Source organism: Sorex araneus, chromosome 3, assembly GCF_027595985.1.
Source record: "Sorex araneus isolate mSorAra2 chromosome 3, mSorAra2.pri, whole genome shotgun sequence".
NCBI lineage: Eukaryota > Metazoa > Chordata > Mammalia > Eulipotyphla > Soricidae > Sorex > Sorex araneus.
The window spans coordinates 226402173-226424688 of record NC_073304.1 but is presented as its reverse complement, the minus strand read 5'-3'; the positions used below and the strand labels follow the sequence as shown (position 1 = coordinate 226424688).

At 43.1% G+C, this 22516-nt stretch overlaps 1 protein-coding gene across 3 annotated transcripts in view; it reads right to left on the bottom strand.

Annotated features, from left to right (window-relative positions):
- CEP95 (centrosomal protein 95) overlaps nucleotides 1-22516 on the bottom strand; it is a 33473-nt gene that overhangs the window by 5740 nt on the left and 5217 nt on the right. For 2 of the 3 annotated variants that reach the window (XM_004617959.2, XM_055133887.1), the window contains exons 4-13: nucleotides 19313-19423; nucleotides 15139-15235; nucleotides 11890-12005; nucleotides 9159-9287; nucleotides 8426-8619; nucleotides 5695-5807; nucleotides 5469-5598; nucleotides 4767-4899; nucleotides 1622-1755; nucleotides 716-805 (exon numbers count right to left, since the gene is read on the bottom strand). In XM_004617959.2, coding sequence (XP_004618016.2) covers nucleotides 716-805; nucleotides 1622-1755; nucleotides 4767-4899; nucleotides 5469-5598; nucleotides 5695-5807; nucleotides 8426-8619; nucleotides 9159-9287; nucleotides 11890-12005; nucleotides 15139-15235; nucleotides 19313-19423 — 1247 coding nt within the window. The remainder of the gene's footprint in view (nucleotides 1-715; nucleotides 806-1621; nucleotides 1756-4766; nucleotides 4900-5468; nucleotides 5599-5694; nucleotides 5808-8425; nucleotides 8620-9158; nucleotides 9288-11889; nucleotides 12006-15138; nucleotides 15236-19312; nucleotides 19424-22516) is intronic. The other variant, XM_055133886.1, reaches the window with a different exon arrangement.

Here is a 22516-nt window from a genome sequence, read left to right as displayed (position 1 = left end):
ACATTTCTTTGACAACTTTCTCCATGAAGATTAAAAAAGTTCTTAAAGAGTACTTAGTAACCCATCGTTTGAAAGGCCAAAAAAAAAAAAAAAAAACCCAAAAACAACAACCAGGCTTTGGTTGTCTTCCAACATGTATAGAGCTGGGATTTGTCTTTCCTCACTCCCCTTTACCTTGTCAGCAAGGATCCTTCTTAAACTGTGGTTCTGAAAACTTTGGCAACAGTAAAAGGTTTCTGAATGTGCAATGACCAAAATAATAATTCAAACTCAATCATGTCATGAATCTGAGGTGTTTCTGGCTGGACTGCGCTGCCTTTCTCAGAGGGAAAAGAAGCCATGAGTGGCAAAGTTCAAGAAGCTCTGGTCTACACTGTTCTTTTAAACCCCTGGTCAGCTGCTAAACAACAGAAACCTTTAAACACGCCTGCAAGTTTGGAGCAAGAATAAAAGCTGGCTACCCTGTGAAATAAAAACTTGTATTTTTCTTGCTTTTTGGTCACACCCAGGGGAGCTCAAGAAACCATATGGTGCTGGGTATTGAACCAGGCAAGCCCCCTACCTGCGGTGTATCACTCGGGCCCAATACTGTTTGTTTTTATGAAAAACTAAAGATTCAAGCCCCTGTGGGTTCCATTTCCCTTTGAAAAATAACATTCCTTTACTTCCACTATCAGATAAAATGGCATTTATTATAGTGAAGACTTTTACCCACTGTTTCCTCCTCGTCACTTATTCCTAGAGGCCCAATATTCTCTTGAATTTTACTTCTTCTCAATTCTCTTTCAAATGCTTCGGTTATTACCTAGAAGGGCAAAGACCAAATATTATAGTTGCTAAAAATACATGAAAATGAAGAAGGAAAAATGGATTTTTTTTTCTTTTTGGGAGGGAGGGGGGTCACACCCAGCAATGCTTAGGGGTTACTCCTGGCTCTGAACTCAGGAATTATTCCTGGCGGTGCTCGGGGACTCATACATGGATACCGGGGATTGAACCCAGGTTGGCCGCATGCAAGACAAATGCCCTACCCGCTGTACTATGGCTCCGGCCACTGAAGAGGGAAAAATGACCGAAGGTCCTGCTCATAAATGAGTATTAACCGACATTAACTGGTACATAAAATACGTTATCCAATGCATCTTTTCCTTCTGAATTTCACTCATGTTTTGGTACTCTCCTGAATGGAAGTTAATGCTGAATTACATGCTGAAGTTACATATTATTGCAATACATCTGAAGATTTGTTTTTCATTATTATAAGATAGTAATACTCCAGCAGACAACCCAAGCGTTCTAAATTTATCTTGCAATTCAAAATCCCTCTTCCAAAAGCCTGACAATATTTAATCTACCTTAAAGTTTATCACACTCTGAAAATCAACCCCCACCAAAGCTACTCCTTAACCCACTGGTGCACTGGATTTTTGTATCTGACAGTTTTCTTAGCACTTCATAAGGTCTGTGCTCTTTAATTAGAAAGACAAATATTATATTACAATTTTGTATCCATTCAGCTCAAATGCACATTAGGCCTTCAATCAACAGCAGTTCATTGTAGCAACGGACTGAGGGTAAATGATTTCGTGTGCCGCTCTGAGGCAATGTAGATGGGGTGTACCTTGGCCTGGAATCGCCGGTTATCTGTTTCTTTTGGCTTCTGACTTTTTCTCTCCATAAACTGTTTGTTTTTATTAACTGGTGATGGAGAGAGTGAGTGAGATCTATAGGGTGGCTTTCTACGCATGGCAAGTCCTACAACACAGAAGAGATGTGCACCATTAATTTCTGAAGCCCAGAAATGTTAACTGAAAATCAAATAGTTCATTTTTAACAAAACCAAAGACACAGCTTATGAGCGTGTTCAACATGATCCCTCCCATTAATCATGCCAACTAAGCAAAAACACAGAAATGTATACCATCATCTCAAGTACTTAGGCTATATATTCAACTTTGGGTTGAATAAAAAAAGTAAATTTTAACATAAAAAATGGGAGGGGGATGAACACACAGAAAGACAGTACAGGGGTTAGTTGCCATACCATGTGGCTGATGCTAGTTCACAGTGACTAGCCAGAGGTCACTCTGAGCAGAGTCAGGAATACCCTTAGGACATCCTGTGATTCCCACCATAAGGAAAAGAAAACCATATAGTACCTCTGTAGCTAGTTGTCTTAAAATAGACACAGGGCCAGAGTGATAGTACAGGAGGTAGGGCATTTGCCTTGCACCAGCCAAGCCAGGTTCAATTCCTGGCACCACATATGGTTCCCCGGGCTTGCCAGGAGTAAGTCCTGAGATCACTGGGTATGGCCCAAAAGAAACATAAAATCAAAACAAAAACCCAGTTATAATTTATATAAGCCTTATGATAACCACAAGTCAAAAATCTAATATAGAAAAGATTAGATTAAACTTTATCTATTTTTTGGCTTTTTGGGTCACACCCGGCGATGCTCAGGGGTTACCTGGTTTCACACTCAGGAATTACTCCTGGCGGTGCTCAGGGGATGATATGGGATGCTGGGACTAGATATGGGATATGGGATGCAAGGCAAACGCCCTACCTGCTGTACTATCACTCTAGCACCCAAATTAAACTTAACTTTTAAAAAAATCGTCAAGAATAAGGACTGTAAAACAACTAGAAGCAACAAAATGACAACATCAAGGGCTGGAGAGAGAGCACAAAGACCAAGCTTGTCTCGCATGAAGCTGTGGCCACATCTCTGGTCTGACTCCAGGTACTGCGTCTTGGCCCCCTGAGCACTGCCAGTGTGTTCACATTTCCAAGGCAACATTCAGTCCATATCTATCAATATGTGTGAGGCCCTGGGTTCAGTCCCTGGCAAAACTAACTCTCTCAAATGTTAAATGAGCTAAATTCTCTGGTGCTAAATCCAGAGAGGCAGCCCAACTATACCCAGCCTGTAAGACATTCAATTCAGCCCTCAAGATACACAAAGTGAAGGCACAAAGCAGATGTTTTCAAAGGAAGTAGGACTAGTGGTATGTTACCAAGTCAAACAGACTTCAGGAGTTTAGGATAAGGACTGAAGGCTTTTTTTTTGTTGAGGGGTGGAGTCCCATACCTGGGAAGATTCAGAGGCTACTCCTCTTCTAGGGGTAGCTCCCAGCAGTACTCAGGATCATGCAGTTCTGGGGAGCTAACCTGGCCTCCTTCATGCAAAGCACATGCTCAGACTTTTGAGTTATCTCTCTAGCCTTTTTTTTTTTTTTTGATGCTGTTGGAGACCAATCCAGGGCTTTACCTATGCAAGGTACCACTGTTACATCTCTGGCCCAACAAGGCCACTATATAATGATAAAAGTATCAATTTATCTGAAGGATGTAACAGTTGTAAATATATACATGCACCCAACATAGTGGTACCTTAATATATGAAACAAATAGATCAAAAGGAGAAACAGCAATACATCATTAGACTCTTTTTGGTGGGGAGGTTATACATGGCATTTCTCACTGGATCAAACCCAGGTATCCCTCATGCAAATCATGTATTCCAGCCCTCTGAGCGATATCCCTGGCCCAATATTAGGAAACATTAATACCCTACTTTCAACAATGAAAAAAATCAAACAAATATGATGAAATACTGAACTTTAACAATATTCTGTAGTATTATAAACAAATGATAAAGCCAGTATCACTAAAAAATTCAATAAGGAAAATGTTGAAAAGAAAAACATTTTTTTTTCATGCAATAAAGTATTTGCAAAACAAATTTTTTTTGAAAAATGTTAAGACACCTAGGGACTGAAGAGACACAGTACAGAGTTAAGGCACTTGGCTGTGCATGTGGCAGACCCCTGGAACCAGGAGGAGTGAGCCCTGAAAACAGAACCCATGAGTAGTTTCAGATATGCCCAATCCTCCTTCCCCCTATCACAAGTAACAAAAGCAGGGTTACATCAAATTAAAATGCTTCTGTTTGGGGCTGGAGTGATAGCACAGCGGATAGGGCGTTTGCCTTGCACACGGCCAACCCGAGTTTGATTCCCAGCATCCCATTTGGTCCCCTGAGCACCGCCAGGAGTGATTCCTGAGTGCAGAGCCAGGAGTAACCCCTGTGCATCGCCGGGTGTGACCCAAAAAGGAAAAAATAATAATAATAAAAAAAAATAAAATGCTTCTGCAACTCAAAATAAAGGATCAACAAAATGAAAAAAATCTACAAAACTGGTCCCCATTTCCTGGGTACTACATGGAAAAGGACTGATGTTGGGTATAAAAACAAAAGACACCAATTTTGAGAGAGGGAGGTAAGAACAAAATACGATGAGGTCAGTAGAGATTTCTTTCGACCCTCCTTTTTCTTGTTTTGGTCTTCTGAGTCATATCTGCTATGCTCCGGGATCACTCCTGCGTACTGCTGGAGGGCTTCAGGGACCACATGGGACGTCAGGGATCAGCCCAGGTGGGCTGCGTGCAAGGTAAGCACCAAATCTGCTGTACTATCACTCTGGCCCCAAGATTTCAACCCTTCTTAAATATGATACGTCTAAAGGTAATTGTTAACATAATCCATATACATACAGGCTTCTGATCTTATTTTTGACCCCTTCAGAATTTCTGAAATCTTTAAAATAAGGTTAGTCATTTTTCGGTTTGAGGGAAGGAAGGAATGGAACCCCTGACCGCATACACATGAAGCATGTGCTCTCTCTGAGCTGCACCCTGGCCGGGAGGGAGCACTAGAACAGAGTGTCTAGACCCATCACTGGCTTCTCTCGAACAGGTACCTGGCCTTGGCTTCTTCAGCTCACGTTCCATGATGCTGTCACTATGCTGAGACAGAGTGTCTTCACTTCGAATGATCTCCTCTTCAGAGTCAGTCTTCTCTTGAACTCGATCACCCAGGGCACTTTTTAACATCTAATGAGAAAACACCTTTTCAACATCTTTCATTGATCTCAGTGAAAAGCTGGGGTAGACATAAAATCTTTTAAAAAGCTTCTTCTGATAATTAGGCACTAATTCTAAATTTTCAAATTCTATGCATGCTTAGATTTTACATGGTATATTAGCAGTGCTATGCACTCTGCAGCCAGTGAACTGAAAAGTCAAAGGAGATATTTAATTCATACATTCAATAACCCAAATTGTAGTATTTTTGTAAGAATGAGAGATCTGTGCAATATCATGTCAAATTTGTCTTTAGAAATAAAATGGAAAACTTACTGATGCATCTATACAATTCATTAAATACTGATTTCATTTTCATAGAAGTCAATAAAATTTGAATAAAATCTGTACCAATTTGTAACATCATGGAAGACTAGGGAGAAGGCTATGACCTATCTACTTGAATCATGGAATGTTTTCATCATAACTAAGACAACAAATTTTCTAGAACCTTTTCACCTTCAATTGAAAGATCACTTGAATGCTCACTAACCTTGGCAATCTCAGTGTAGAGTAAAAAATAAATAATAAAGACTTGCCAAATCTAGTTCATAGAGCCTCTGGGAGAGTTTCTCTGATACTGAATGTAATCCGTGCTCTGTTAACCTCTTTCTTAGTCTCTGGGAGAAAGACGAATCCCAGTATAAGTCTGCAGCTTTGTTTTCGTATCTGTAATGAGGGACCATGTGGCATCTGAGTAGTCAAGTATACAGTTCAAAATAACTCATGTATCTTTGTCAACAATCAAGTCTGCAGTAATGTTACCTTTTTCCTTTGGGCAGTTTCCTTGTTCTAGGGCTTTGAGCCAGGTCTGGACTTATTTCCTGTTTGTTATCGTTATGCAACTTGAAAGTTAAGAAAACGCTGTTTTCTGATTCCTATTAAAAACAGCAATGTTAATTTGAAAAACCAGACACATTAAAAAGAACATTTTGTAAATCAGAGCAAGGGATGATTTGTGAAAAGGTAGACTCCTTAAATTTTCATATTTTGTATTTTAAAAATTGTTTCTTTGGTGGGGGGGTACTACATTTGATTGTACTTAGGGGGCTAAGTCTGGCTAAGTGCTTGGGGATCGAACTTGGAGCTCCCCCACACACAGAGCATATGCTCCAGGTCTCTGAGCCATCCCCCCAGCCCATTTTGCTTACTGGTTGATTACAGTAGATTGGATCTAAGAGGTGCTCAGCAAACCTGCCAGTGGTTCAATGCTCAAGGGTACTGTGCTGTTAAACTTCCAAAATTACCTGGGCCACCCCAGCACCCCAGTACTATCTCTCTGATTCTGTTTCGATGGCTTTTTTGATGGGGGTAGGGTGGCACACCCAGCAACACTCAGGGGTTACTCCTGGCTATGCACTCAGGAATTACTCCTGATGGGCTCAGAAGACCATGCTGGGGATCAAATCCAGGTCAGCTGTGTGCAAGGCCAACATCCAGCCTGTTGTATTATTGCTTTGGCCCTCGTTTTGCTTTTTAAAACACATATTTGTCAAACTATTCTATCATTCAATGTCAAAGGAACAGAGGACATTTCTTTTTTTTTTTTTCTTTTTGGGTCACGCCCGGCGATGCACAGGGGTTACCCCTGGCTCATATACTCAGGAACCACTCCTGGCGGTGCTCAGGGGACCAGATGGGATGCTGGGATTTGAACCCGGGTTGGCCGCGTGCAAGGCAAATGCCCTACCCGCTATGCTATCACTCCAGCCCCAACAGAGGACATTTCTATACACTCTTATCAAAGAAAAAGTGTGGCCCAGATACCATTCAAATATAAAGGCAGGTCAGGTATACTCAATATGAAAATTCAAGGGTTGTGGCTTTACCTGGGATCCAATGAAGACTGATCAAGTCACAGGTTGGGAATTATTAGTCATTATCTTTCATATCAAAGGATCATTATAAAATTTCCAGAAGTGGGGGCTGGAGCAATAGCACAGCGGGTAGGGCGTTTGCCTTGCACGCGGCCAACCCGAGTTCAAATCCCAGCATCCCATATGGTCCCCTGAGCACCGCCAGGAGTAATTCCTGAGTGCAGAGCCAGGAGTAACCCCTGTGCATTGCCAGGTATGACCCAAAAGCCTAAAATAATAATAATAATAATAAAATTTCCAGAAGTGAAATTATTAAAAACAAACCTCATCCAATATGAAGACTAACTCAACACTTGTGTCTATGTGTGTGGGGGATGGTTGGGGCGGGGAATTCGGGTCACACTTGCACTGCTCAGGGGTTCGTGTGTTTATGTGTATGTGTGGGGGTAATGGTTGCAAGGGGGAATTCGGGTCACATCTACACTGTTTAGGGGCTCATATGTGTGTGTGTGGGGGGTAATGGTTGCAGGGGGGAATTCGGGTCACATCTGCACTGCTCAGGGGTTCATATGTGTGTGTGTGGGTGGATGGTTGGGGGTGGGGAATTCGGGTCACACCTGCACTGCTCAGGACCATAGGGGATACCAGGGATTGCACCTGGGTTGGCCGCGTGCAAGGCAAATGCCCTACCCACTGTACTACTGCTCTGGTCCAGAACTGCCCATTCTTGTTTCAGGGAATACAGGGACAAAACGATGGCTAAAAGGATTTCTTTTTTTCCAGAGCAGAAGAGAGGGGCATCGGGGATGTGGCCCAAATGGCAAACGTGCTGCACACCTGAGGGTTTAACCCTCAGGGTGGCACTGGTGGTTCCTGAGCACTACCAGGTGTGGCGCTCCCAACAATGTCAACAATAAAGAGGCCAGGAGGGAAAGCAAAAGGTCAAGAAATTAACAGCAATTAGTGCTAGATGACAAAAGTATGAAGGCCATTGTTCAAAGTCCTTGTACTTTCCAATTTTCAAACATACACACAGATTCTGAAGCCAGAATGTTTAAGTTCAGACATTCTGACTCAGGCTAGAGACAGTGTTCAAGAGGCTGGCATGGATGGTTTACATGTGAAAGGCCTAGAGTTGAGCCCTGGAGTAGCCCCTGAGCAAGGCAGGTGGGACTCTAACACCGTCCTTTCAAAATATCCTCCCTGAGAAGCGAAAAAATTCTGACTCTATAACAGCTGTGATCTCATATAAGACATTGAAATCTCTACATCAGCTTCCCCATAGAAAATAAAATAGCTACTCCAGACCCAGTGCGAGGAGTTATGAATACCTAAAAAGGACCCCAGTGCTTGGCAACACTGAAAATGTGTTAGCTATTTCTTACTATTTTCCTTTTTTTGTTTTCGCCACACTCTGCAGTGCTTGGGGCTTAAAGCAGTGCTTGGGGCTTAAAGTACCTGGTGGTACTCACAGGACCGTATGAAATGCCAGGGATAGAACCCAGGTTGGTCGCGTGTAAGGCAAACACCCTACCTGCTGTACTTTCGCTCTGGCCCCTGCTATTTTCCTTGTTATAGAATCAGCAGTGATCAGTGCAAGATTCTTGACTATTACGCTAGTGGAGACTTCTGTAAAGCTACGGATGTTTATCCAACGGAAAGCAAACATTTCCTCTTACCACAGGAAAGGCAGTGTCCTCTCTAGTAGAGGTCGTCGCAGGAAAGCAGTGGCCTGAAAGCAGATGGTCTTTTCCTACGGGGTAAGGAGCTCGCTGTTCTTCTGAAGGCTGGTAGGGGGGATGTAAAGGAATAGCGGAACGGATAGGTTCCCCTAGCTTCCGAGCGCTTGGAATCAGATCCACAGGAATTTCTGCTAATTGGATAAATTAAATGTAGCTATTATCATGAAATGAAAAATTAAATTGTTTTGTACATATACAAACTTAATAAATATGTTCATGGACTACTCAGAAGTATACTTTAAACTTTACCTTTAAAGTAAGTACAGGTTAATATGTGCACTGGTGAAGGGATGGGTGTTTGAGCATTGTATAACTGAGACTTAAACCTGAAAGCTTTGTAACTTTCCACATGGTGAATCAATAAAAGAATTTAAAAAAATAAATAAATAAAGTAAGTACAGGGAAAAATAAATCAGGAAATCATTCTCAGTAATTAAGTCAAGACAATCATTAAGTCAGGGATGTAGCTGACTAGCAAAGCATTTGCCTTATTGCGAGTAAGGTCCTGGGTTTAATCCCTGTCGCCACACACACAAGAATAAAATTATGTTTTTGAGTCATACCCGGCTGTGCTCACTCCAGGTTCTGTGCTCAGGAATTTTTCTGGTGGACTCAGGGGGCTATATGGGATGCCAACTGTTTCAAGATCCAGTAACACATTACTACTCACCGTCTTCAACAAGGGATGTCCTAGTCTTTGACAAAACAGTAGACGAGGGAGGTTCCAAGGCCTCTTTATGAAATTTAAAATGTGGTACAGTTGAGGTATTAGATTGCATTTCATTAGGATCTTGAACACCTAAAACAACAACAACAACAACAAAAACCATGTTAAAAACCAGAATCAGAGAGATGGAGAGATGGTACAGCAGCTAAGGTGTCTGCCTTGCACGCAGCCATGCTGGGTTCAATCCCTGGACCCCAGATGGTCCTTTAAGTTCCTGAGTGTATGTGGTCCAAAACCACACAAACACAAAACACACAAAGGTAAAAATCATTTCAACTATTGAAATATCATAGTATTATACTACAGGTCAAAAATTGAGGGGCTAGAGATAGTACAGCACATATAGAAGAGACTGAACAAACCCGGGTTCAATCCTGGCACCCAAAATGATCCCCCGAGCATTGTCAGGAGTAGTAATTCCTGAGAGCAGAGCCAGGAGTAACCCCTGAGCACTGCTGGGTGTGGCCCCCAAACAAAAAATACCAAAAATCTTGTATGCATAGGATTAAAGGGAAATACTTTTAATTTTTTTTTGGGGGGGGGGAATGGGGGAGATCTGGGCCACATCCAGTGGTACTTGAGGGTTATTCCCAGCTCAGTGCTTGGAAACCCCACCCAGTGGGTGTTTAGGATCAGTGGTGCTAGGATTAAACTGAGGCTGGTCCCATACAAGGCAACTTGCCTTAACCCCTGAACTTTCTTTCTTTTTTTTTTTTTTCTTTTTGGGTCACACCTGGCGATGCACAGGGGTTCCTCCTGGCTCTGCACTCAGGAATCACTCCTGGCGATGCTCAGGGGACGATATGGGATGCTGGGAATCGAACCCGGGTCGGGCGCGTGCAAGGCAAACGCCCTACCCGCTGTGCTATCGCTCCAGCCCCCATTAACCCCTGAACTTTCTGGTGCTGAAAAATTGCTCTTAATAATGATCAGATAGTGAGATACAGCTCTGTAGCACAGAATTTAGCAAGATTGTATGCAGTACTTCAGACTATGTTCCAAAGAGCAGTGCCGGAGTAGAAATGCTGGTGGCTGTGTCTAGACAGAAAGGGACAGGGCGCCAAACAGTGAAGCATGTTCTCTATCGGTGAGTTACACGCAGACAGTGCTTCTGAAACAACGTTCCTGGGGCGGCGGGGGTTGGCTGTCCAGCAGCGCTGACCATGCAGTGCTAGGGGCTGCACAGGGACTCCTGCGTGCAAAGCATGTGCTCCCATCCTGAGCTCTCTCCCTCTTCCATTCCACACCCCTCCACACACAATTTCATGAAGACTTCATACATTTAATTCCTCACTACGAAGGTGTGACAATGCACCCGGAAACTGTTACCAATATGATCAAGTGATATGATTCTTAAGTACAGAAAAATTCACCTTGTTCACATCCCAAAAGCCATTCAATCTAAACTCTGTGTAGTTGTAAATGTTTGACACTCATATGCTGTAAAACCCAGCAAACGTCTTTCTGTACTCTCCTTTTCCGTAATCCAGTACAATATGGTTATTTCACATCAAAATGTTTTAAATATCCAAGTATCCATGATTTTATCTTTAATATGAATAGCATCCCAAGACTAATGTTCAAAATTCTTAACATGACCCAATTTCTCTACTACATTAAATACCTTAAGGCAAGGGCACTCCCAGCAGTGCTGGAGAACAAGCCTGTGGCTCCCATCAAAGTGCTCTGAGCTATCTCCCTAGCCCTCTAATTTATTTTCACTGGCTAATTCACTTTGATCTGGATCTACTTTCTTTGTTGCATGTTTTTATTGAAGCACAGATGGGGGACTCTGGGTCACAGTTGGAAGTACTCTGGGGACCTTAACGTGCCAAGAATCAAGCCCAGGCCTTCCTCATACAAAGCACAAACTCAGTCATTGTGTGTGTGTGTGTGTGTGTGTGTGTGTGTGTGTGTTATTGGAAGCACAAACTCAGTCATTGCGTGTGTGTGTGTTCTATTAGAACCTACCCCGGTCAGAGTGTGTGTGTGTGTGTGTGTTGTGTGTGTATGTGTGTGTGTTATTGGAAGCTACCCATATCTAGAACTTAACATGTGTCCGACTGTAATGTGATGCAGGATAACATCTGACCGAAAGTTACACACTGGAATATTTTCCATAATCTTAAATAATTTTAGAACACAATTTTATTACTGCAAAGACTATGATCTTCTTTACTGTATAATTAAATTTTAATTATATAAGCATCTCTAGTAATAGAAGTATCTCCAGCATGCAAGCAAATCATGTCCTCAGCCTACTGAGCTAGCGCTGTGGCTTTCTTCTCAATTTTAATTTTTTTTTTTTTTTTTTTTTTTTGCTTTTTGAGTCACACCCGGTGATGTGCAGGGGTTACTCCTGGCTGTGCTATCACTCTAGCCCCTCAATTTTAAATATTTTATCTTAAGAAAGTTTAGGGGGCTGGAGTGATAGCACAGCGGGTAGGGCGTTTGCCTTGCATGTGGCCGACCCGGGTTCGAGTCCCAGCATCCCCTAGGGTCCCCTGAGCACCGCCAGGGGTGATTCCTGAGTGCATGAGCCAGGAGTGATCCCTGCATCGCCGGGTGTGACCCAAAAAGCAAAAAAAAAAAAAAAGAAAGTTTAGGTATTTACCGTTCACAATTTTATAGCTCTGTACTGGATAATAGAAACTGATAGAATTTAACTACTCACCATTGCTTCTTAGAGAAAAGGTGTGTGCTGTATCTCCAAGCCTAATAAGTTCACCAGTAGACTCTGCTTCATCTCCTTCCCAAGAAGGTCCCAATGCCTCCGGTGACATGGAGCACCTGAAAGAGTTTCCTTGTTTACCTAGTGCCAGGCCAGACAACAGATGTCCCTTCCTATGTGGAACCGAAGAGCTGCTCGAGCACCTTTCTCTGGGAGTCCTGATTAATTGCTCACTGCTATGTATATTAAAAAAAAAAAAAGCAGAGGCCCAACCCCTATACCCCCGCCTCCCATTTTTCACTTCCTACTGCTTATCTATTTATTTTGACTGACATATGCATGATAGAAACTACTATGCATAAACTGTCCATATAGTACGTATTTATGGTAATACAAAGTATATTGGTTTTTCTAGATCTACAACAGACAAGCGTCTGGGAAGGGTATTAACTGCATTAAATATTCTAAGGCCCTGGCTTTGCATGTGGTCAGACCAGATTTGATCCCTGGAACCAAGCACTACCCGGACTGACCCCTGGGCACAGAACCTGGAACAGGCCCTACACACTGTCAGATGTAGAAAAAAACCCACTCACATATATATTCTTGTATTCCATTTCTGAGCCTAGTATTTTTCTTGTTTCTGTTTTTCTTTTTGGGTCATACCCAGCGAAGCTCAGGGCTTATTCCTGGCTCTGAACTCAGTAATAATTACTCCTTGTGGTGCACGGAGGGACCATATGGGATGCTGGGGATTGAACCCCGTTTGGCCATATGCAAGGCAAATGCCCTAACCCACTGAATTATCACTCTAGCCTATTTTTCTAAAATAGCTAATGAAAATAAATAATTTTGGGGGGCTTCAACTGGCGGTTCTCGGGGAACCATGTGGTGCCAGAATAAACCCAGGCACTGCACAAAATCGTCCATTATACTATTTCTTTGGCCCCTGATTTCTTTTCTCCACTAAGACACATTCAGGGTCAGGATGATAGCACAAAGGTCTGGAGAACATGCACTGCATGCTAGAGCCCCAGGTCCAATACCCAGCATCACATGCCCTAAGCATTACTAAGAACAAATCTGAGCACTAAGCTGAGAGGGGTCCCCAAAACAAAAATTAAGACATGTTTCCTGCAAGATACAATACCTGGAGCTGGTGGGATAATACAAGGGTTAAGGTATTTGCCTTGCACATGGTTCACCTGGTTCAACCCTCTGTTCCACATATGGTACATGAGCACTGCCAGGAGTAAGCCCTGAGCACAACCAAGCATGGTCCAAAAACCAAAAGAAAAGATTCCAGAACTAACCATCAAGGCCTTTGCCTATACTTTCAGACTACAACAAACTTAGTAGAAGCAGTTATTTCTTTTGCGTTCTGGGGGCAGGCACTCCCAGCAACGCTGGAGGGGCAATGCCGGAGTGCAAACCCAGGGTCTCACGCAGGCAGAACTGCTCCACCACTTGAGCCACACCTGGACCATCCTGACCCAAAAGCAGATATTTTAAAGTCAGATAAATTAAATCAAAATTTAATTGCTATTTAACAATGCAACCAAATCAGAAATGCTGTTTGCCTATGAAAGCACACACTGTAATAATACTGCTTCATGAGAATGCAATACCCTGCACTTTTACACTCCTGGCGGGTCACACCTGGCAATGCACAGGGGTTACTCCTGGCTCATGCACTCAGGAATCACTCCTGGCGGTGCTCAGGGGACCATATGGGATGCTGAGAATCGAACCCGGGCCGCCCACATCCAAGGCAAACACCCTATCCGCTGTGCTATCGCTCCAGCCCCAAACTAGTCACAACTTTTAAAGAAAAAAATCAATCTGGTAATTTTTAACAACCTTAAAAATTCAGAGCGAGGCCAGGGAGATAGCATGACTCTCCCAGGGAGGCAGAGCACAAGCCCACCAAGGTGTGCAGGACTCAGCTTAATCCCTGACACATGCTCCCACCCCAGCACTACCCAGTGAGTCCTGGTGGCCCCAAACACCATGCCACTGGGCTGAGCATCTCCATAAATGAGTCCAATTTTTTTTTTTGGGGGGGGTCACACCTGGCATTGCACAGGGGTTACTCCTGGCAGTGCTCAGGGAACCACATGGGATGCTGGGAATCGAACCTGGGTTGGCCGCATGCAAGCCAAACGCCCTACCCGCTGTGCTATCACTCCAGCCCCGAGTCCTATTTTTTAAAAAACATCCTGTGCATCTAGGAAAGGTCCACATGATATTTTAAAAAAGAAATAGGGCCAGAGCAATAGTACAGTAGGTAGGGTGCCTGCCTTGCATGTGGCCTACCTGGTCAATCCTCAGCATCCCAGATGGTCCCCCAGCCTCACCAGGAGTGATCCCTATTTGCAGAGCCAGGTGTAAGCCCTGAGCACCGCTGGGTGTGGCCCCAAGTCCAAAAAATGTAAGTCTTAAAAACAGAGAAACAGGCAGGGAAACAGTAGGTTAAGACATTTACCCCGCCTCAATAGCTACCTAGTACCACATATGGGCCCCAAGCATCACCAGAGGTCATTCCTGAGCAAAGGGCAGGAATTAGATTCCGAGCACCATACGGCTGCCCCCATCCAGCACTGCAGGGGTGGCTCTGGTGATACTCATAAATTTATTTTTAATGATACTAAAAAGAAAAAATAATAGGAAGCAGGATGGAATATATGCTTTGCATGCATGAGGACATGGGCTAGACCCTCTGTACCTAATAGCCCCCCAGCACTACTGGACCCCTCTGTGCACCACCAGGACACCGCTGAAAGTAGCCTGAGATCCCTGAGACCAATGAGTGTGGCCTTAACTGGATACAGTTCAGTAGCAAGACAAGTTTCACATGTATGAGGCCTTAGGTCTGAGTGCCCAGCCTCCCCCAACCCCGGCCCACTTCCGCCCCAAAGTACATACAAATGTAGGTACAACCACTTCCACTTTAGAGTAGTAGTTTAAACTGTCCTGATGCTGAGGCCAGAGAGAGTACAGCAGGTAGGGTACTACTGGCCTTGCATGCAACCAATCCAGGTTCAATCCCTGCCACCCACCAGGAATGTAGAGCAAGAAGTTTGTAAAAATGTTAATAAAAATTTTTACACCAACATTGTTTTTGTTACCATTCTGGCATTTGTGTGCACTTTCTCTGAAGGAAAATGTTTTTGTTACCATTCTGGCATTTGTGTGCACCTTCTCTGAAGGAAAAACCATGTTTTGATTTGATTCACAGACATAGAGATCTACCTCCCAAAAGAAACTTTTTTCCGTGATTTGGAATCTCTAATATTTTCTTCCACTTCCAAAAGATCTTCAGACTGTTTAAAATACTGTTCAGTTTCACCTATTTAGAATAAAACAAAAGAAGAGGAAAAACAAAACCCCAAGTTAATACTACCTTTGTATAAGGGTGGTAAAGACAATTAGGCACCCTAAGCCCCATGGTAAACTTGGATTCTTTTGAATGAAATTAGAACCAATTCATCACCTACAATGAACATTATTATATGGGTAACAAAGATCACAGGGTTGCTTTTTTTTTTTCTTTTTCTTTTGCTTTTTTTTTTTTTTGGGTCACACCTGGCGATGCACAGGGATTACTCCTGGCTCTGCACTCAGGAACCACCCCTGGCGGTGCTCAGGGGACCATATGGGATGCTGGGAATCGAACCCAGGTCAGCTGCGTGCAAGGCAAACGCCCTACCCGCTGCGCTATTGCTCCAGCCCCCAGGGTTGCTTTAAAAGCAGGGCTACTGTTGGGTTGGCAATGTTTCATTTTTATAATCTAGGTGGTAAGTACATTTATTAGTCTCTGTACCTACTTTTAAGGGATGTCTGAGGCAATTTAACCAAGGTGCAGCTTCAATGAAATATAACTATCAACCTACATCTTAGACCAATTTACTAAGAGCCACTTAGATATGCTCAAGGTCTGGATGAAATTTTTCTACCCATTTTTCTCGACAGAATTCTTGAGGAATATATTTACTGGCAGGAATAACTTGTCAGTGCACTGGTTTCTGGAGTTACCATAGATGAAAGCACCCATGATTCAATCCCACCCCTGCGAATATTCCCCTTCCCATTTCTAGAGATTCCTGGTTCAAATATATGCCTTTTCAGTATCAGAGATAGCATAGCGGTAGGGAGCTTGCCTTGCACACGATCAACCCGGTTCAATCCCCATACCTCACATGGTCCTCAAAGTCCAGTCAGGAGTGATCCCTGAGCATGCCCTGAGCACAGCTGGGTTCAGGAATCAAACCCAGGTTGGCCATGTGCACATCAAAGGCCCTGCCCATTGTACTATCTCTGGTAGTACTACCTACTCTCTTTGTTTTGACTGTCTATATTCTACAATGTGTGAGATCATCCAGTGTTTGTCCATCTCCCTGATTTATTTCGTTTAACATGATACCTTCCAATTCCATCAATGTTGCAATAAACTGCATAATTTCATCTTTACTGCATGACTTGATTTCTTTTTTATCAGCAGCATAGTATTTCATTGTGTATCTACCACAACTTCTTGACCCAATCATACATAGTTGGACATCACATGGGAGTTCTAGTCTTACTTTTTGAGAAATCTCCAGACTGCTTTCCACACGTTGACCACGCCACTTTCCTACAGTGAATGAGGGTCCTTCCCACTACATGCCAGTCAATACTGATTATTTCAAGTAAACCTGGATTCAATCCCCAGCTCTCCAGATGGTCTCCTGAGTCTGGCTGTGCTCAGGGCTTACCCCTGGCTCTGTGCTCAGGGATCATTACTGGAGGGTTTAGGGTACCAGGTGGGGTTCCAGGAATTGAACCCAAGTTGGCTGCATGCAAGGCAAGTACCTTACCCACTGTACTATCTCTCTAGCTTCTGAGACCTTTTCAAATGACTTCTAGCCATTATGTCCTCTTCGGGGAAGTATGTGTGTTCATTTCCTCGCCTTTTGGATGGGGTATTATATTTTTAATTTTTGAGCTCTGTATTTTATAAACCTTAGATATTAAACTGTTTATCTAATGTATTGTGTGCAAATATTTTCTCCCACTCTCCCTTAAGTAGTGTTTATTTTGGGTTAAAGTGATAGTATGGTGGGTAGTGGGTAGAGTGCTTGTACTGCACGTGGCCAACCTGGATTCAATCCCTGGCATCCCATATAGGTCCCCTGAGCATCAGCAGAGGTTATTCCTGTGTGCAAGCCCCAAGTAGTGTAGAGTGAGGCCCAGAAACAAGCAAATAAAAATTAGGATCTCTTTTTATTTTTGCTCAATGTCCTTTGCCATGCAAAATATTTTTTCCTCTTCCACTAGTCACCGTGAAACAAAGTTATTCATGACTGGGTTTCAGGCATATATTTCTTCAACACCCATGCCTTCATCAGTGCCCACTTCCTTCACCAATTTGCCCGTCTCCTCCTTTACCTACCACCCACTAGAGTAAGGGGCACTTTTTGAAAATACATGTTTTGCATTGTATTTACTGTACTGTTGCTGAAAGGGTTTCAAACAAAACACTTTAACACTTTTCAGCACTACCTTCTCCTCCAATTTGATCTTCCCTCCACTCCAGTCATTGCCTCCTTCCTGTTCAGTCCCTCAGCCCCCTCAAGTGGCAAGTTTCCTAACTGAAATATGTCCTTTTAAACCCTGCATATGAGAGATCATTTTCTTTCTTTTCTCTCTCTCTTCCTCCCCTACCCCCCAGCATGATAATGTCCAGGTCCCTCCATGCATCAATAAACTGCATTACTTAATCTTTAGTTGCACGGCCTAGTGATATTCCATTTTGTGCTTATACCAGTTTCTTTATCCAGTCGTCTATTCTTGGACACTAGGGTTCTTTCCCGATTTTGGCTACTGTGAATAGCCAGGAACGGAGGGATGCAAGTATCTTTTGATTCTGAATCCTTGGGATATATTTCAAGAACCCGGGTTGCTGAGGCAAACAGAACCTCCATTCCTAGTTGCGGTCTTTGTCTCTGGAGTCAGATCACTTAAAGAAACGTGTTTTCCCTTTTGGAACCTAGCAGTGCTTACAGCTTATGCCTGGCTCTGTGCTCAAGAAGTACTCCTGATGTGTGTGGAGGGGTCAGGGAGACTCTATAGGGTGCTGGGGTCAGCTGGGTGCAAAGCAAGCATCCTATCCTCTTGCATTTCTCCAGTCCCGTGAAGACACTTCTGAGGGTCATTTCCTGCAGAGTTCTCCCTATGTTTTCTTCAAAGTGTTTTATTCATTCTGGTTTAATCTCAAAGTCTTTAATCCACTCTGAATTTTTTTTTGGCTTTTGGGCCACACCCAACAGTGCTCAGGGATTACTCTTGACTCTGTGCTCAGGGATCACTCCTGGTGGTTTTTGAGAGACCAAATGTGATGTTGGTATCACAACTAGATTGGCCATGTGTAAGGCACGCACCCTAACTGTTGTATGGCCCATGAGTTGAATGGTGTGACATAGTTTCATCAGTTTCATTTTTGCATGTTTTTCCAACACCATTTGTTGATGAAATTTTTTTGCTTCACTTCTGTCACTGATTGATTAATCATCCATAAATCTGAAATATCAGGATTCTTAATTCTATTAATGGTCTGCAAGTCTACCTTTAATTTAGTACCAAATTGTTTTGATTTGTAGTACCAGTAAATGTCAGGAAATGCAATGCCTCCCATGTATTTTTTTCCTTTCTTAGAATTGCTTTGGCTATTTTATTTATAGTTCCATAAAAAGTTTAATAGTTTTTTCCAAGCCTTTTAGGAATGCCATTGGAACTTTCTTTTGTTTGGTTTGATTTTAGGCCACACCCAGTAATGTTCAGGAGTCACTTCTAATGAGGCTCAGGGGACCAAATGGGATGGCTGGGATCAAACATGGGTCGGCCACATACAAGGCAAGCTCCCTTCCCGCTGTACTAACACTTCAGCCCCTGCCATTGGAATTTGAATGGAGACTACTGAATTTGTACAACACTTTGGGGAGGCAGGTTATTCTGACAATATTGATTCTTCCAAACCATGAACATAGTTTTGTTTTGCTTTGGGGTCACACCCATCACTGCTCAGGGCTTACTAATGGCTCTGCATTCAGAAATCACTCCTGGTGGGTTTGGTGCACCATATGGGGTGCCAAGAAGGCCAGCCCAATGCAAGGCAAGCAGGCTACCTGCTGTACTACTGCTTTAGCTCCATAAAGAATTCCCAACCTGGGTTTGATCCCTGGCATCTCATATGGTCCCCCGAGCACTAGCAAGAGTAATTCCTGAGTGTAGATCCAGAAGTAACCTCTGAGCAGTGCCAGGTGTGGTCCCCCCCTCCAAACTTAATCTATAATTAGATTTATCAGATAAAGACATCAGAAAAACAGGTTAAAAAAATAAAAGCAAAATACGACATAATAGTGAAACCAATTTTCTATTATTTACTTACTTTTCTCATGAGATGCTTCACTGACATGTTCTGTAAGATACTCCAGCAACCCATCAAGGATTTCTAGAAGATTCTTAATAGATTCTTTGTCTCCTTTTACTATATTTTCTCCTAAGCACAGAATGCAGCACAATTAAAAACAATGAAGAAATTAACATTCTCATAATCTTGAAATATACACTACTGTGGAAACTGTTCAAGAAAATAAGGATTATAAACTAACCCAGAAGAAACAATATAAATATTAAAAACATCAATTTCCTGCTTCTGATAATATCTGAGGGCTGGAGCAATAGCACAGCGGTAGGGCGTTCGCCTTTCACGAAGCCGACCCATGTTTGATTCCTCCGCCCCTCTCGGAGAGCCCGGCAAGCTACTGAGAGTATCTTGCCCGAACAGCAGAGCCTGGCAAGCTACCCGTGGCGTATTGGATATGCCAAAAACAGTAACAATAAGTCTCACAGTGGAGACATTACTGGTGCCCACTCGAACAAATCGATGAGCAAAGGGATGACAGTGATAATATCTGAAGAAACAAAGGAAATAATCTTGAATATAGTTTGATACTTCACTGGCAGTTTTTCCCCTATGAAGCAAAATATGTGGACTTAAGAAAACATCCTCTATTAAGACTATTTTGTTTTTGAGCCATACCCAGGAGTGCTCAGCACTTACTCCCGGCTCTGTGCTCAGGGTTCACTCCTGTTGGGTTTGGGGGTTGATATGGTATGCCAGTATCAAATCCGGTTTGGCACATGCAAGCTATGCACCCTACCTGCTGTGCTCTTGTTCTGGCCCCGCCTCTATAAATTTAGTATAAACTTTATACTAAAATTTAAAGCAGTGAAGCAGTTTTCTTAGGCTGATGAAACAAACAGGCAGAAAAGAACCACTTTCAACAGTAAGAGACTAGATAGCTGTATGTTAGGAAATGACAATAGTAGAATAATGTAGAAATAACAAAAAATACCTATTGAGAAACTTTGAGAATTCCCAATTTTTCTCCATGTTTGTTAATTTCTATTCACTTTATGTGGTTCATCCCATTTTTCTGTCTAAAAATCATCCTTGAGTCCATGAATACAAACCCCATCCTTTTTGTCTTGTTTTGGGGCCACACCCAGCAGTGCTCGGGGCTTAGTTTTGGCAGGGCTCAGGAGTGCTAGGGCCCAACCCCGAGCTGGGTGCATTCAGGCACATGCCTTATCTTCTGTACCTCCGTGCCTCCCCCCCCACACACACACACATTTTTTTTACAAAGTTAAAAGGTTACAAAAGGATTGGTAAGCATTTGGAAAGCTGACATATTTAAAGTCCCCTAAAACGGATCCCAATCAGCACCAGGTGTGGACAGAATGTTAGCTCTTGAGACGCTAAGGCTGTCCTCTGGGACGCCACGCCTGGCATTCTCAGGAGTTAAAAACCAGGGTGGTGGAGCTAAGTAAAAAGTGCTATTTGAGAGATTCTAGCCACTCAGAACTTAATCTACTCCAGGAATCCGATGTCTTATAATAATACTGTTAGGGAAGAACATACTTGACAGCTGGGTTTTTGGTTTTTAGTTTAAAACCATCAACCAGAAATCTTGTTTTGAAGCCTTGTTTTTCTGGCTTAACAAGATACTTAAGTATATACTCCAGGGCATACTCGAGACTTCTGTTTCCAGGATGGGGAACATACTCTACCAACCCAGCAACTAAGACTGCCCTCCAGAACGCAGTGCTTCATGGTGTAGAAAAACAGCTCAAAACAGTAAAAAGCTGCTTTACAGTCTTCTGGAAGAGGTAAGCAGTTTTGAAATTTTTCATGGAATATTTATCAATTGCCAGAGGTAGATCCACATTAAAAATTTCTTTAAGGGGGGCTGGAGGGATAGCACAGCGGGTAGGGCGTTTGCCTTGCACGCGGCCGACCCGGGTTCAAATCCCAGCATCCCATATGGTCCCCTGAGCACCGCCAGGGGTAATTCCTGAGTGCAGAGCCAGGAGTAACCCCTGTGCATCGCCAGGTGTGACCCAAAAAAGCAAAAAAAAAAAAAAAAAATTTCTTTAAGGTTGGGGCCAGAAAGATAGTACAATGGGTAGGGTGCTTTCCTTGTACATGGCTGACCAGGATTTGATGCCTAGCACCTCTTATGGCTCCTCAAGAACCATCAGAAGTGATTCCTAGGCGTAGAGTCAGAATTAAGCCCTGAGCACTGCCTGTGTGGCCTTCTAATCAAAATAAAACCCAAAAGCCTCTAAAAGAACTTTTTCTTCTTCAGGAACAATCACCCCCTAAAATTTTTTATAAGCAGATCTACCCTTGCTATAGTACGCTTCTTTTTTTTTTTTTTTTTTTTTTTTGCTTTTTGGGTCACACCTGGCGATGCACAGGGATCACTCCTGGCTCTATACTCAGGAATTACCCCTGGCGCTGCTCTGGGGACCCTATGGGATGCTGGGAATCGAACCCAGGTCAGCCAGGTGCAAGGCAAACGCCCTACCTGCTGTGCTATCACACCAGCCCCGCTATAGTACGCTTCTAGAAGCACAAGTATTAGGGAGTTGGAGAGACAGAACAGGGAGTAATGTGCGTGCCTATCTTGCGTGGGGCTCCCCTCAGTTTCATTTCTGTGACCGCATGAGTCATCAAGCACCTCCAGAAGTGGCTGCTGAGCACAGAGCCTGGAGCAGCCCTGAAGTACTGCCTGATGTGGCTCCTCCCTTTTGTTGTTAATATCAAATTAAAAGATAGAAATTATCTATTCCACTTAACATTTTAGCTCCTGTCAAAGAATAGACTAATAGTATAAACCTTCCCTTAATGATTTAAGTACAGTTGCAAGTTTTCAAGATCCGACCTGCTTGCTAGCCGGAATAAAGAAATAATCTTTGTATCCTCACTATTTGCATGTATAGCATTTAGTAAATATGTTTGGCATTAGAATATAAATTTAGTACATGTTATTTTGGAAAAATGTTCAAAAATAGCTTTGCTCTATTTATTTGGGACAATAGAGTCAAGATTCAAATTCAAAAGCGCAAAATAAGGGCCAGAGAGAACTGGGTTCAGAAATTAAAGTTCATGGCATAGGGCCGGAGCAATGGCACAGCGGGTAAGGCAGTTGCCTTGCACGTGGCTGACCTGGGTTCAGTCCCCCAGCATCCCATACGGTCCCCCAAGCACTGCCAGGAATGAGTGCAGAGCCAGGAGTGACCCCTG